This window comes from Amborella trichopoda, chromosome 3 (genome assembly GCF_054954075.1).
Source record: "Amborella trichopoda isolate Santa Cruz 75 chromosome 3, AtrichopodaSantaCruz75HAP2 v2.0, whole genome shotgun sequence".
Classification (NCBI taxonomy): domain Eukaryota; kingdom Viridiplantae; phylum Streptophyta; class Magnoliopsida; order Amborellales; family Amborellaceae; genus Amborella; species Amborella trichopoda.
In genome coordinates, this window is record NC_142338.1 from 25,928,618 (window position 1) to 25,942,502 (window position 13,885).

At 37.1% G+C, this 13,885-nt stretch overlaps 1 protein-coding gene across 15 annotated transcripts in view; it reads left to right on the forward strand.

Annotated features, from left to right (window-relative positions):
• Positions 1 to 1,277: 1,277 nt before the first annotated feature.
• Positions 1,278 to 13,885, forward strand: part of CAND3 (tobamovirus multiplication protein) — a 41,102-nt gene continuing 28,494 nt past the window's right edge. For 9 of the 15 annotated variants that reach the window (XR_016052308.1, XR_016052310.1, XR_016052309.1 and 6 more), the window contains exons 1-2: positions 1,278 to 1,643; positions 11,472 to 11,522. Coding sequence is in view for 6 of the 15 variants with exons in the window: in XM_020669116.2 (XP_020524775.1) it covers positions 1,536 to 1,643; positions 11,472 to 11,522 (159 nt within the window). In the remaining 9 variants the exon portion in view is untranslated. The remainder of the gene's footprint in view (positions 1,644 to 11,471; positions 11,523 to 13,885) is intronic. The other 6 variants (XM_088862313.1, XM_020669118.2, XM_088862311.1 and 3 more) reach the window with 2 other exon arrangements.

The following is a 13,885-nucleotide window of genomic DNA, read 5'->3' on the forward strand; positions in this document are numbered from 1 at the left end:
TTTTTCCAACTAGGGTGCAATTAGAATTTTTTTTTTTTTACGGAGACTAAGCTGCAAGTTGAAGAGGTAATGAAATATCCCACGTCAGTACAATCATATTGTACTGGGGTGGGATATAAAATTAATTCCAAGTGGGGTTTTAGCTGAGAGAGTAAATGGGCATTCTACACCTGCGGGAGTGGAGTTTATTTTGGCGAGATTGATCACCGCAGCTCTATTTTGTATTTTTATATATTGTATTAAAATGAAATTTTAGGCATTTGCACTATCTCAGGCATACCCAAAAAAATACCAAAAAATGATACATGTAAAATAAAATATCCTTAAATATTTTGGAATATTTTGATCTATTTATTTTTTTATAAATTATTTTTTCAAGTTTTGTCAAAAAAACAAAACAAAATAATGGCGATTCTTTTTTTTTTTCATTTGGCCTAGGCACCGTATCATTTTATCATCCACATCAATGGACACTATACTTCTCCATTTAATAGAAAAAGTAAAAGAAAATTGTTCCATTCATTGGGAGACGTATTTCTACATTTGTGTCCCCCATAGTATAGAGCACCCATCTTAAAGATAGATACAAATGGGTGGTTTATCTAAAATCAATCGATTCAAATGTTTTTTTCATAAAATTATTAATTTAAATAATTTAAATTTATTTATTTTTCATATTCATGATCTCCATGTTATGTTAACGATTATATGTTCTTAAAAGTAAGTTAAAAAATCTATCTTAAAAGTAGATTTTTAAGAGGGAACTCATTTCTACGTGAACTCAAACAAAGGAAGGTTACTTGTAGACGGGAATGCATGGTTAACTCTCTATCAATTTGAAATAGACAAGGGTTTTTTTATAAGCTAAACGATTTTGTAATCCATTTTCTCCCTTAGGTGATAAAACCTAGGGTCCGATTAATTTTACAACCTTGAAATTTGGGGACGTAACTTCTTCAACCTATTGATTACGTTTAATAAAACAAATTTTCCATATCGCACTCTCCATGTGCTTAAAAAAAATAAAAAAATCAATAGAGACCTTCCTATTATTGGAGGATGAAATCTAAGTGGCAGAGAACTCAAACTTAAAATTCTTTCTTTTGAAAATAATCTCTGAATATTAGGTAGCTCCAGCAATTTAAGATTAAAAAAAAAAGAAAATCTCCTCACTACGATCTTTTGCCCAAGGTAGTAAATGTATAGCATGCTCCTGCACGGGCATAGTATGGGACGAGAAAGTCGTACTTCGTGGGCAATGTGGCCTGGTTTATAACAACTGTTATTTGGAAGCATGTCAGAGACAGCATACTCGACGAGGACAATGTTTAAAATGAACATCTTTTTTGTTTTGTTTTTATTACAGTATCATCTTCTTCAATCTGTCTCTCCTCGAACCTCCACAGAATTTTAGGATGTGGGTTCCTCGGATGCAGATCTAATTCATCTCTCTGATACACCCCAAGAGGAGTTCCTGACTTTATTCTGAGTTTTCTTCCTCTTATGCATGCGGTCTACATTGGAGTTCCAGGCCAATGAAGCCTCTTGACAAGGAGGGTCACTGCCTACCGCGTCCCCTGGCCATTTGCAACATTTCTCTTGCTTGCATTGATGGATTGATAGCTGCCATTGCCTTCTCCCAGGTGAGTTCGTTCTTTCAATCGCTTCGATTTGGTGCCCCATTGCCCACATGTGTCAGTTTCAAAGTGGGTTCCTCTTTTTGATGTTGATTATTGTCTGTTTTCTTGAATTGATATGTTGGTTCTGTTTATTTTTCTTCTGGTTTAGATATGATTATCTGAATGCTCTGTTTTATTTTTGTGGTTTTTTGATGCGAAATATGTCGGGTCCTCCAGTAGTGATGAATTGGAAGGGTTGAATTTAGTTTTTTTGTATGGTCATAATTCTCTTAATTTTTTCTGTTGGCTTGGGATGATATCCCGCTCTTCTGCTCTGATGATAGTTACGGGAAACTATTCTCTTAATCTTGTTACACCAATTGCTAAGATGAACTTCAAAAACCCATTGCCGAGAAATGTCCGAAGAGAAGGATAAAATGGACTTTCCGAAGAGAAGGATAAAATGGACTTTATGAATTATGTTTGGAAGTTTCTTTATCAGTAAAAGAAGGAAATTTTCATCACCACATTTGCTGGTTTTGCATGTTTAAATAGCAGAAAATGAATACTTTTTTTGTTGGCTTGACTTCTAATATTTATCGACTGGTTATCCCTGCAAAACATGGTAGTTTGATAATATGTCTTTGTCTATTAGCTCGTGACTTCTTAGTTACCAGTTCTCTAGGAAATGGGGGCTTGGCCTGTTGACCTAATGGTTAGGACATAAATGAGTGGGGCACAGACTCGAACCCAGCATTGTAAAGGGAAATTGTGGAATGTCACTGGTCACCTCTTATGGCCCACCAAATGAAGCTCAATGCTGATGGTGCAAGTGCCTAAGGGCCTGATATGGTGACGAATTTTGGTAATCCAGGGGTCTCTTATACCGTCACTCATTGGTATCCTGGTCGTTACAAACAGTTAAGCAGAACTCTATTTGATCATTATAGGGGATATAAAGCACAAAAAGGAGCCAACCAAACTTATGGGTTGAAATAGGCTCAAATACCTTGCCTGTATGGAGGTCCAGAAGGAAAGTGCAGCACATGTAGAATGGAGGCAAGTCATTTCAGGTGATGATCTTCTTCTCATGAATATAAGGAAGACAACAAGGAGATGGATACGTTGGCTGGTGCAGAGATAATATATAGTTGATCTCGTGATATTGCCCATGAAGCCTACATTTCTAAGTTGGCAGCTCCACGATATCATGCATTGGTTTCAATACCAGTTGCCTCAGAATTCGAGGGGAATGGCAATGCTAAATCTGGCTTCTCTTGCAGCTGAGCAACTCTACACTTCGCCATTAGCTATGTTACCGGCATTTTTTGGGTAATGTAATTGGCAGTTTCTTTCTTTCCCTATGCCCTTACAAGCAGTGCCAAGTCCTTTATTTACACTGTAAATAACATTTTTACTATAATATAAATCAATGGGGACCCTAGCCCCACGATACTTAGCTCAAAAATAAAAAAGAAAAAGAAAGAAACAAAGAAAGTGTCTAAAAAAAAAGAGCTCCATAGAACGTGTAACTTCCCATTACTTAGGGATTTGAATCAACTAGGAACACTTCTTGAGTGGCCATCCCAAAGTCAAAGTTAAAGATCTGATTATAAATATAGAAAATTAGACTGCTGACTCAGTCAGAGTGTCTTTAATTATGTGAATCCTCCATTGGTAATTGTGTCCCTCCAGTCTAATTTTTAATTTGTAGCGAAGTTTTTGGATGAAAGTCTTAGACTTTTCGACATGGATTTATGCACAATACTTGATGAGTACCATATGTTCGGTCTGAAACACTGCATTAATGAGCATGTTCAGCATAACTGTGTGCATGAGTCCAAGAACTCAGGGTCTATGAATAGAATCATTGGTACGAATAGTTATCATGCTTATCCACTTCCTTGACAACCTTTAAGTATGTTAGTTTGTTTTGCCATAACAGTTATTTTAGTTGTTTTCTTTATTCATTTTTTTGGAGTAGTAACAAGGTCTTACTTGAAAGCCAATAATGTACAATCAGGGTTGCAGATATTAACATGGTATGTTGACGGTAACCATGCATGGCTAGTGGCAGTGCTAAAACCACCAAGGAGGGTCTTGTTTATGCCGTAGTGGAGTAGTGAACTCCGGTAGGACCTAGAAAAGATGTTGAAGTGATATGTTGGAATGCCTTACTGTGCCATCCATCCTCACTAATCTCATTGAATGGCCACTGAGATGGAAGTTTATGACTATCAGTAACCGGTCTATGCTATGAATCTAAGTCCACAGATATGGTCTCAGGAAAGCAATTTCTCACTAACTTGATCCTCAGATTGGATGACGGTAAGAGGCCTAAGAAATGATTAATCTTCGACTACTCTTCCCAAGGACCTCAGTTCGTATCCATGGGCCTTTGAAGATATGATTATTCCTTTGCCTTCATTCCCAACACGATCCTCAATGATGTCAGTTACCAAAGGGCAATGTCTGCCATTTCGGCACTCAGAGTTTTACTGTCAAGCTGTCAAGAACTTGGGACTGTTGTAAGTGGACTCGGGGACTTAGGAAGGGTAGTCCATGGTAATTGTCGTACTTATTTTGTATATATTGAAAATAAGAAAATTGTAAATCTTGTATAAAGAAATGGTCAAATAACCAAAATTTAGTGAAAGATGAAAGTGTTGTTTGATGGCCTCCCCCTTGAGCACACCACTTGGAGCTTCACCTCAATAACAATTTTTTAGGTGTCTGGGGACCCGAAAAGAGTTTTGCAAATTGTCTCCTCCATGCAAAAACAGATTCATCCAAAAGACTTTTGATTTGGATCCCTAAATATGCTTCAAGTCTGTCCAAATGGAAACTAAGCCATCCATGTGTTGCACAATGGATCTAGGGGAATTGGAGCTTGCATGGAGCTCAAATTTGAATGTTATTTAGAGGTGAATGATTTGGAGACCATTTGGAGTTTTTTATTTCCCTTGGACCAATCTAAAGTGGTTTTGAGGTGAGAGGAGCACCAATGGATGCACTGTAATTCCATCCCCCTTCTCTCTCTCTCTTTCGCTTTCGATATATATATATACACATGCATATGTGTGTGTGTGTGTGGTTGTGCGAGCGTCATACGTGTATCGGGGATTGATTTCATTTCACCATGTCATTATAATATAATGAAACCACATTTCTAAAAAAACCATGTTTGTGGCATTTGCATGACCCCAAAAATTGCACATACCCTATGTTCATCCCAATAACCAATCCCCAAAACAATAAAATTTAATTTGCACTCTAGATATGCTAAAAATGAGCCCCCCTCCGACAATGAATTTTGACCATCCATTTGGCGAATTTCAAGATCCAGGCCTTTACGAACTGAAAATCATTTTTGACGTTGTTCATTTGGTTAAAATAAAGCCATCTAACAAACTTGGAAAGGGAAACAATCCTTCTAAGGTCTAGATCTAATTATCTCACCAATATGGGTGGCCTATGTTGATATAGCTCAATAACGACTTTTTAGGGTGCGTTGTCAATTTTTTTGTTTTGATTGTTAATTAGAATGAAAAGAGTGTATGTTTAAAACATGAGGTCAAACAAATAGCCCAAACATAGTTTTTGACAAGTGTTTCATTATATTACTATAGAACCGTTGCATGATGTATAGAGATAATCTAAAGTTAAAAACCTTTCAATATGTAAAGGTTAAAGTTAGAATAGTTTGTGAAGGGTGGATTTACCGAATATGTGGTTACATTTTAGTAAAAGGTGTTGTTATTTATTGCTAGCTTAGTAATTACATAAAGGTACATGTAATTATCTCTACAAGACAAATGGCACTTTGTTATTTTTATAAGAACATAATTGAAGTTTTCTCTAAAGGATGAGGGTCATCATCATTGTCAAAGCCTTTTACCAACTAATTAGGGTCGGCTATATATATCATGGTCAGCCATTCTGCTCTATTAAGGGCCATACCCTCAGTGAGGCCATAAGTCCTAATATCTTTTGTCACTACTTCCAACCATATCCTTTTGGGCCTATCCTTGTCCTTTTTGAGCCTTCCACTTGAACTAACTCACACATCCTACTAGGTGTTGTACTGGGTTTGCATTACACATGGCCAGCCCACCTAAGTGTACTCTCTTTCATCTATCGCCTCTTGGTGTCACAAATTTTTTTTGAATGTATTCATTTTGAATTCTATCCCATCTTGTCTTGCTACTCATCTATCTTGATATTGTCATCTTTGCTATACTGATTTTATGAGTATATTATTTTGATCGCCGAATATTGCGTCCCATAGAGCAAAGCTGGTATCATTGCTGTCTTATAGAACTTGCCCTTCAGCATCATTGGTATGTGGTGATCACATAAAATTTCGATTGTACATCTCTACTTTACCTACCTTTCTCGATTTCTATGTGCGACATCTTCCCTAATCTCTCCCTTTTCTTGGATTATCGAACCAAGATATTGAAAGTTCTCTCTTTTTGGTATTTTCTGGCCATCAATCTTAATTACTTCCTCGTCTCTACTTTTTTTATTAGTAAACTTGCATTCTATATACTCTGTCTTAGTCCGACTAATTTTAAAACCTTTAGATTCTATAGCATCCTTCGAATTGTCTTAACACCATTTTGGGTCTCATCAATCAAAACTATGTCATTTGCCAATATGTACCATGGTACCTCATCTTGTAGGTGCCTAGTTACGTCGTCCATAACTAAGACAAAGAGGTATGGGCTCAATGCTGACCCTTGATATAGACCTAATGTCACTGAAAACTCACTCGTCTCTCCACTAGTTATTCTTATACTAGTTAGTGCTGTATCGTACATATCTCTCACCAAGTCTGTGTAGTGTTTAAAGACTCCTTTATTTTTCAACACCCACCAAATCAAATCTCGAGGTACTTTATCATAAGCTTTCTCTTAATCAATAAAGACCATGTTGACGTCTTTTTCCTTTGCCCTAAACTTCTCAATCAATTACCTAAGTAGGAAAATAGCCTCGGTTGTGGACCTCCCTGGCATAAAAACAAATTGGTTTCCTGATACACTCCTTTCGTATCTTGGTCCTTGCTCGATCACTCTCTCCCAAAGCCTCATAGTGTGGCTCATAAGTTTGGTCTCTCGATAGTTTACACGATTATGTATTTCTTCTTTGTTTTTGTAAATAAGTACCACAATACTTTTCCTCCATTTGTCTAGCATTTTCTTTGTTCTCAACACCTTGTTGAGTAGCTTGGTCAGCCAGTAAATGCCTATCTCACCCATGCAACTCCAAACTTCTATCGAGATAGCATCTGGTCCTAAAGCCTTGCCTATCTTCATCCTTTTTATAGCTTCTTTTACTTTCGATAACTGAATTTTATGAATGTATTTATGACCTCCGCCCTCATTTATTCTAACGGTTTCTTCTACCTTGTGTTTGTCATTTAATAATTCTTGAGAATAAACTCTCCACCTTTTGTTGCCTCTTCATCTTTCTCTAAGACCCTTTGATCATCATTATTAATGCATTCAATATGGTTTGTATTAATAAAGTAGTAGGAGACTTCTTATGAAATGCCATTGCACTTTTTTGAAAATTTCTAATGTATTTGTAATGATCAAGCAACCACTAAAGAGTAACTTCTTTTGCAAAAACAATGACCTTTTGGTATCTGCACCCATCACGTCCCTTTCTAATATTAACCTTTGTATGTTATGGGATTATTAACTATATACAGACTCACATATATGTATATGTGTATGTGTAGAGAGAGAGAGAGAGAGGGGGGGGGGGGGGGGGGGGGGCGGGGGGGAGTGGAGGAGATACATATATTTAGTCACACATTAGAGAGTGAGGATAAGTGGATAAGGGCCACACCAATAAGTTTTTAAGAGAATTTAGCTTTTTGAAATATTAAAACATTTTTTGATGTCAAGACTTTGTGACTTGTCAGTTCGTAGAACTTGTTGAGCCAATAGTAAATCAGCCATGTTCTACAATAACCCACAATAAAATGGGCCAACTCGTGAAGAATTTGAGTTAGAATGTTTTAGGACTCGATTTTTCCCTAGTCAATTTGACTCAGGTGAGTCCTATTTGGCTCGCCCTAGTTGTTGAACTATGCCAAAGTCCTTTGCTGAAAAAGGGAAATGATGTCTGACCAGAACATTCACCTGCATGGGCTGTCATTACCGTCCTTTTCTAAGTGTCCTCTTGTATACTCAAATGGGGGAAGCAATCATATAATTGATTACGTGATGGTTCATTATCTCATCTTCTCTATGCATCATAGACATGTTAGGAATAATGCTCCAACCTCAATGTTTTAAGTGGTCGACAAGAAGGATTCTATAAGCATGCAACCCACCCAAAAGATAAGGATTTTATCTAGGCATGTGACCTACCAAAACACTTGGATCTTATGAGAGCCTAGAACCTTCCAGGCGAACCGAGCGGGGAGAAATCTCTTTGAGGTCTTAATATTGTAAAATAAAGAACTTTCCCATCTTTAAATCCCCTTCACCACCGAGTATACACCTCCTCCAACTCACTTAGCAGGCCAACATATTGTGTTGCTTCATCATCCTTGAGTCATCTCTTAAATTCGGGACATGGCTACCGGGATCGCCGACAAGTGGTCACTCCAGCTTTGTAAGGCTGATCTTGTGCTTCGGGCCATGGGGTTTTGATTCCATATGTTTTTTGAATTTAGGGATCTCGTTCCGCAAAATTGGGGGTCTAGATCACTTGTTAATGGGATCTAGATCTGTCTCATCCAAATCATGGTTCCATGAGTAAGTGGAATCAAGTGCTCACCAACGTGGAATTTGATAGTGGACAACATGAACTAACGCGATTTATGTAGTTTAAAATTTTTCTTTTCGAAACCGGCCAGCACACTTACAGAAGTCTAAATATTACAATATAAACTCAAGTAAACAAGAACACAAATTTGGATCATCACTTGCTGCCACTTTAACAACTCTTTTTTTCATGAACAAAAAATTACATAACCATTGCCTTTGGGAACAAGAAATATAAACTGCAGAAAAGTAAAAGAAGGTGCCTAAAGATTACCTCAATTGGACTTGATACACCCCACTCCTGGTCTCTTCCTCCGATGGTGCACAAGATCAAGGTCTTTCTTAAATCTCACAACTATGGGAAGCCTCGGCTAGAAACCCTCAAGAGCTATGAGAGCAATGGAACAAGCTAGGGCCTTGTCCCTTGATCTAATGTAAATGAGGCGTGCCCCTCTTTTCCTTCTCTAATATTTTTCTAAGTGTGGGAGAGAGATTGAGATGAGGGCAGAGAGATGAGAGAGGGTGGCGTGCCACTTTTGGAGAGAGAGAGAGAGAGAGAGAGAGAGAGATGTGTGCCACTTTTGGGAATGATTATGAATCTTGTCTAGCTTAGAAGTCTGAAAGAGTGTCAAATAAAGCAAATTGGGGATAAAAGTGTGGTCTCCATCCTTGGGTGAATGAATGGGATTTCACCTCATAGTTTTCTTGTTGATGGCACAAGTTTAAATTCAACTTACACTCCAACTCAAGAAAGGTCTATATAAATGGCTGGCCCAACACTCCCATGTGATACACATGAGACACTTGTGTGATGATACCTACATGGCTAGGATGCTGAGGGCAGAGGTATCTCCCACTTGAAAGTCTTATTGTGAGCAGGTTTTGGGCATTGTGTATAGAAATCTGCGTACTTATATCTTTTAAGTGGGAGACGGGTTTGGATACCAAATGTCCAAGCCCATTTACCGCCTAAAACATTGTGGGGGCTCCGACATTGGGTGTCTGACCCATCACTTGCGATTTTTTAAGTGGAATGGGTTTGGATATTAAATGTTGGATCTGACCCACTTAAAATAAAAACATAAGTAAAGCAATTTGGATACCATTCATTCAATCCCATCTCCTCCTCATCATCATCCAAGCCTTATCTCAATTATTTGGGATCAGGTACATGAATCCTATCCTCAATTTTTCTCTATTAAGGGTCATACCCTTGGAAAGACCAAAAGTCGCCATATCTTTTCTCACTACTTCTATCCACGTCTTTTTGGGCCTTCCCCTTGCCTTTTCAAAGCCCTCCACTTGAACTGAATTGCACCTCCTAACCGGTACTGGATTAGGTCTATGCTAGATATGGCCAGCCCACCTAAGTCTACTTTTCATTATCTTATCACCTTATTCGAACCCGTCCCCTAATTCGATCCCTCTCTTACTTAAGAAAAAAAAAAAAAATGCCACAGTTAAAGAACTAGTTCTCGAACCATGGATAGTTTGGGAATAAAGCAATGATGAAAAAGTGGGACCTTTGCATAATATATAAAATATGCGATCTTAAACAGTTATAATAGGATTTATCTGTAAATTTAAAAATTTTTAGAACCCAACTAGGTAGGCCTTTTCTTCCTTTTGTGTTCATCTTTAATTACTTTGAATGTTTTCTTGGCTTAGGATAATTAACTAGGTTATTTTATCCATGGTGTAGTATAATATTAACATATTTATTCCTTCAAGAATTAAGTCACTTTGGCACTTGTCTTTATATGGTGGTTGCCATATTGGGTTTTAAACTACAAACACCGTATCCTTAATGCATGGCACAATTTTGGCTAGATGACCTTAGAGTTCATTTATCAATATTTGGGCATAAACAATCCAAGTTTGTTTATAGTAATGATGATATGTAAGCCTAGGGAGTGTAGAATTCTATTGCCCTACCTCTAGGAGACTACTCTGATAATATTGGATTAATCAATATGATCACATGCAAAAGTTCCAAATTTCAGCAAGTATCATCATCAAATATTTTAGTACTAATTGGAGTAGAAATGAGGAATTAGTTAAGATTGATGGCAAATAAATACTTAAAAGAGCATACTTTCAGTATCTTAGGTCGATAAACCAAAAAATGGAGAGATTGAGGAAGCTGTCGCACATAGATTTAGAGCTGGTTGAGCAAAGTGGAAATGCGCAATTAGAGTTTTTTGTGATCGCTGCATACCAATGGAGCTGAAGAGCAAGTTCTATAGGACAACTGTGTGACTTGCTTTATTTTATGGGGTGGAATGTTGGACAGTCAATAAACAACATACATATAGGATGAGTGTAGTTGAGATGAGGATGTCGAGATGGATGAGCGGCAAGACAAGAAGGAATAAAATTTGAAATGAATACATTTGGGAGAATTTAGGTGTGGCACAATAGGCGATAAGATGAGAGAAAGTAGACTTCGATGGGCTGGCCATGTGTAGCACAGACCTAATACAACACCTGTTAAGAGGTGCGAGTTAATTCTAGTGGAAGGCTAAAAAACGGCAAGGGGTAGCCCCAAAAAGACATAATTAGTAGTAGTGAGAAAAGATATGAGAATGTATAGCCTTACTGAGATTATGACCCTTAATATAGCAGAATGACAGACCAGGATTCGTGTACCCGACCCCAATTAGTTGGGATTTGCATTCCATATATTATTACTAAAATTTCAGCATGTATATGGGTTAAAATTTAAGTGCCATCAACTTCTTGGAAATTGAAATATTTCTGATGACGTTAAAGGAAAAAAGAAAAAAAGAAAAAATTGTACAACTTAGATATGATATTAAAAGCTGTTCATCTTCATGTTATGCATTTGTTTTGCTTACTGTCTCCTTGTTTCCCGCTGCATACGATAATCTACATCACATGTTGGTTTAATGCTAGTGCTTCATGGTAGAAGTGCACAATGATATGGAATAATTTTATATTTTACATTGTCCTATTTTTACTTGATAAACAAATTGATTCTACTTCTTAGTTTCTTCTCTGTATTGGATTGTACAAGGCAATCTATACTAAACTGCTTATGTTTCTTCAGTTATTGAGGATTCACTTAGGGAATCAACAAGTTGGATGGACTCGTCAAAAGGTGACTTCCTTATTCATATGCATTAAATTTGGTTTATATTCAAGATTACAAGTATATTTGGAATGTATATGTGTGTATTCTTTGGCATTCAATTGGACATTTTTTGGCATGAGATTATTGGACATATGAGAGATAATTATTCTATAATATGTCTCTTATAATTTGTTTTGGATTTAAATAATAAACTTGATATTGGAGTTGTAACATATTATTCTTACTTCTACATGCATAACTCGGTGCCACATGGTGGCTTCAACATAACTACTGGGCTTAGTATGCCTTATGAAAATGCCATCATTCACGGGAATTCTTAAAGAAATCTGCTGGACGCATTGATGATTTGTGAAGCATGGGCTGTATGAAGTTGAATGGGATAAATTATGAGTTTGAGTGATGGTAGTTTGGATAACCATGTATAATGAGTAATATTTATTAGGGATGCTGGTGGATTGGAATTCTTGAGAGCATGGAGAATGAATTCAGCATGGAAGCAGCAGGAGAGAGGAGGTGTTGGTGGTCAAAGTGCCACTCTTATGCTAGTTTATGGGTTTCTTGTCCTATGGCCATGTATTGGTTTGACCAAACTTGTAGTGCTCTGCGAATGTCCTAGAATAGTTGCTAGGGGAGAGGCATGGCATTGCATGTGCTTGGTTCAGTTGCCATTTTCTTAACTGGCTAAGACGTAATGTATGGAATGCAAGTTTAACAATAATATGAGTAGAAGCGAGTAATTAGTTAAGAGTGATGACCGAGAAGTACCTAAAAGAGAATATTTTTGATATCTTTGGTTGATAATCTATGGAAAAGGAGAGATTGAGGAAGATATTGCTCATCAAAATAGACCTGGTTGGACGAAGTGGAGATGTGCTTCTGGAGTCGTATATGATTATCGTATACTAATGCAACTGAAGGGAAAATTCTATAGGACGGTTGTAAGACCAGCCATGCTTTATGGGATAGAATGTAGGGTGGTCAAGAAACAACGTATTCATAGAATGAGTGTAGCTGAGATGACGATATTCATATGGATGAGTGGTAAGACAAGGAAGGATAGAATTTAGAATGAATATGTACGATGGAACTTAGGGGTAGCTCTAATAGATGATAAAATGAGAAAAAGTAGACTTAGGTGGTCTGGTTATGTGCAGTAGAGCAACATTGGTTAGAAGGGGTGATTTAGTTCAAGTGGAATGCTCTAAAAGGGGAAGGGGAAGGCCCAAAAGGACATGGATGGAAGCTGTAAGAAAAGATGTGGTGACGTATGGTCTGACTGAAGGTATCTCCCTTGATAGAGTGGAATGGTAGAATATGATTCGTGTAGTCGACATCAAATAGTTGGGATAAGGCTCAATTGTTGATGATGATGTTAATTTGTTTAAATTAGTTGTGTGTTCTTTTAAATCGAGTTATTTCCATTAGTTTTTTGAGCTTCTTTTAGATGAACAACTCAGCCTTCTCCTTTTGTGATGTAAAAGTCTGTTGTCCATTCATTACCTTTGTTAGAAGACAACCATTTAGCTGCTGCTATTTCGATACTTTTGAATTTACAACCATCAAATTCCTGCTGTTTTTTATGAGATTTGGAGCATATCTTAGAAGTTCCCTAGGGTGTATCTTTCTTTGAGTATATGCTTGACATTTGAACTCTACATCATTGTATCACATTTCTTAAATGGTATCAGAACTATTGATGGTGTGAACAACATAACTGAGGAGAGTTTTATTTAGTGAATCTTGAAAGGGAAATTTACGTACGGACTACTTTGTAATACCGTTGTAACGAAATGGCCCAAAAATAGGCCGTTGTTACTCGGAAGGACGGAATCTCAATTTTTTTTATTTTTTGCCAAGTTTGCCTGCGGTTTGATTTTTCAAACCTCGGACCACTTTGTAACCCCGACAATTTTGATTTTTTGCTAAGTTTGCCTCCAGTCTATTTTTTCAATACTCGAACGCTTGGTAACCCCGACATTTCTCATTTTTGTCAAGTTTGCCCCTGCATTATTTACTAAAAAAATCCAATAAAAGGAGGTCCGATGTTAAGTAGACCAAGCGGTCCGATGGTTTGAACATTGGACACATTCAGTTTAATATTTTTTACTAAACAATGTGGTCCGATGTTCGAACTATTGGACCGCTTGGTTGTCTCAAATATCTACCTTTGTAATTAATGATCATTTCAAGATCTTTCCACATCTTTTGGTTGTCTCAAATATTCAATCTTTCAAGAACATTTGTCTTATTGTTTTGCCTGATACCTCTCAAAATAGTTGTTAGGACATGTTTTTTTCTTTCTAATACTTCTCCCATAACCTGCAGGGTTAAAGGTCAATTTATGATTTGAACTTGCATTGGAATATTTG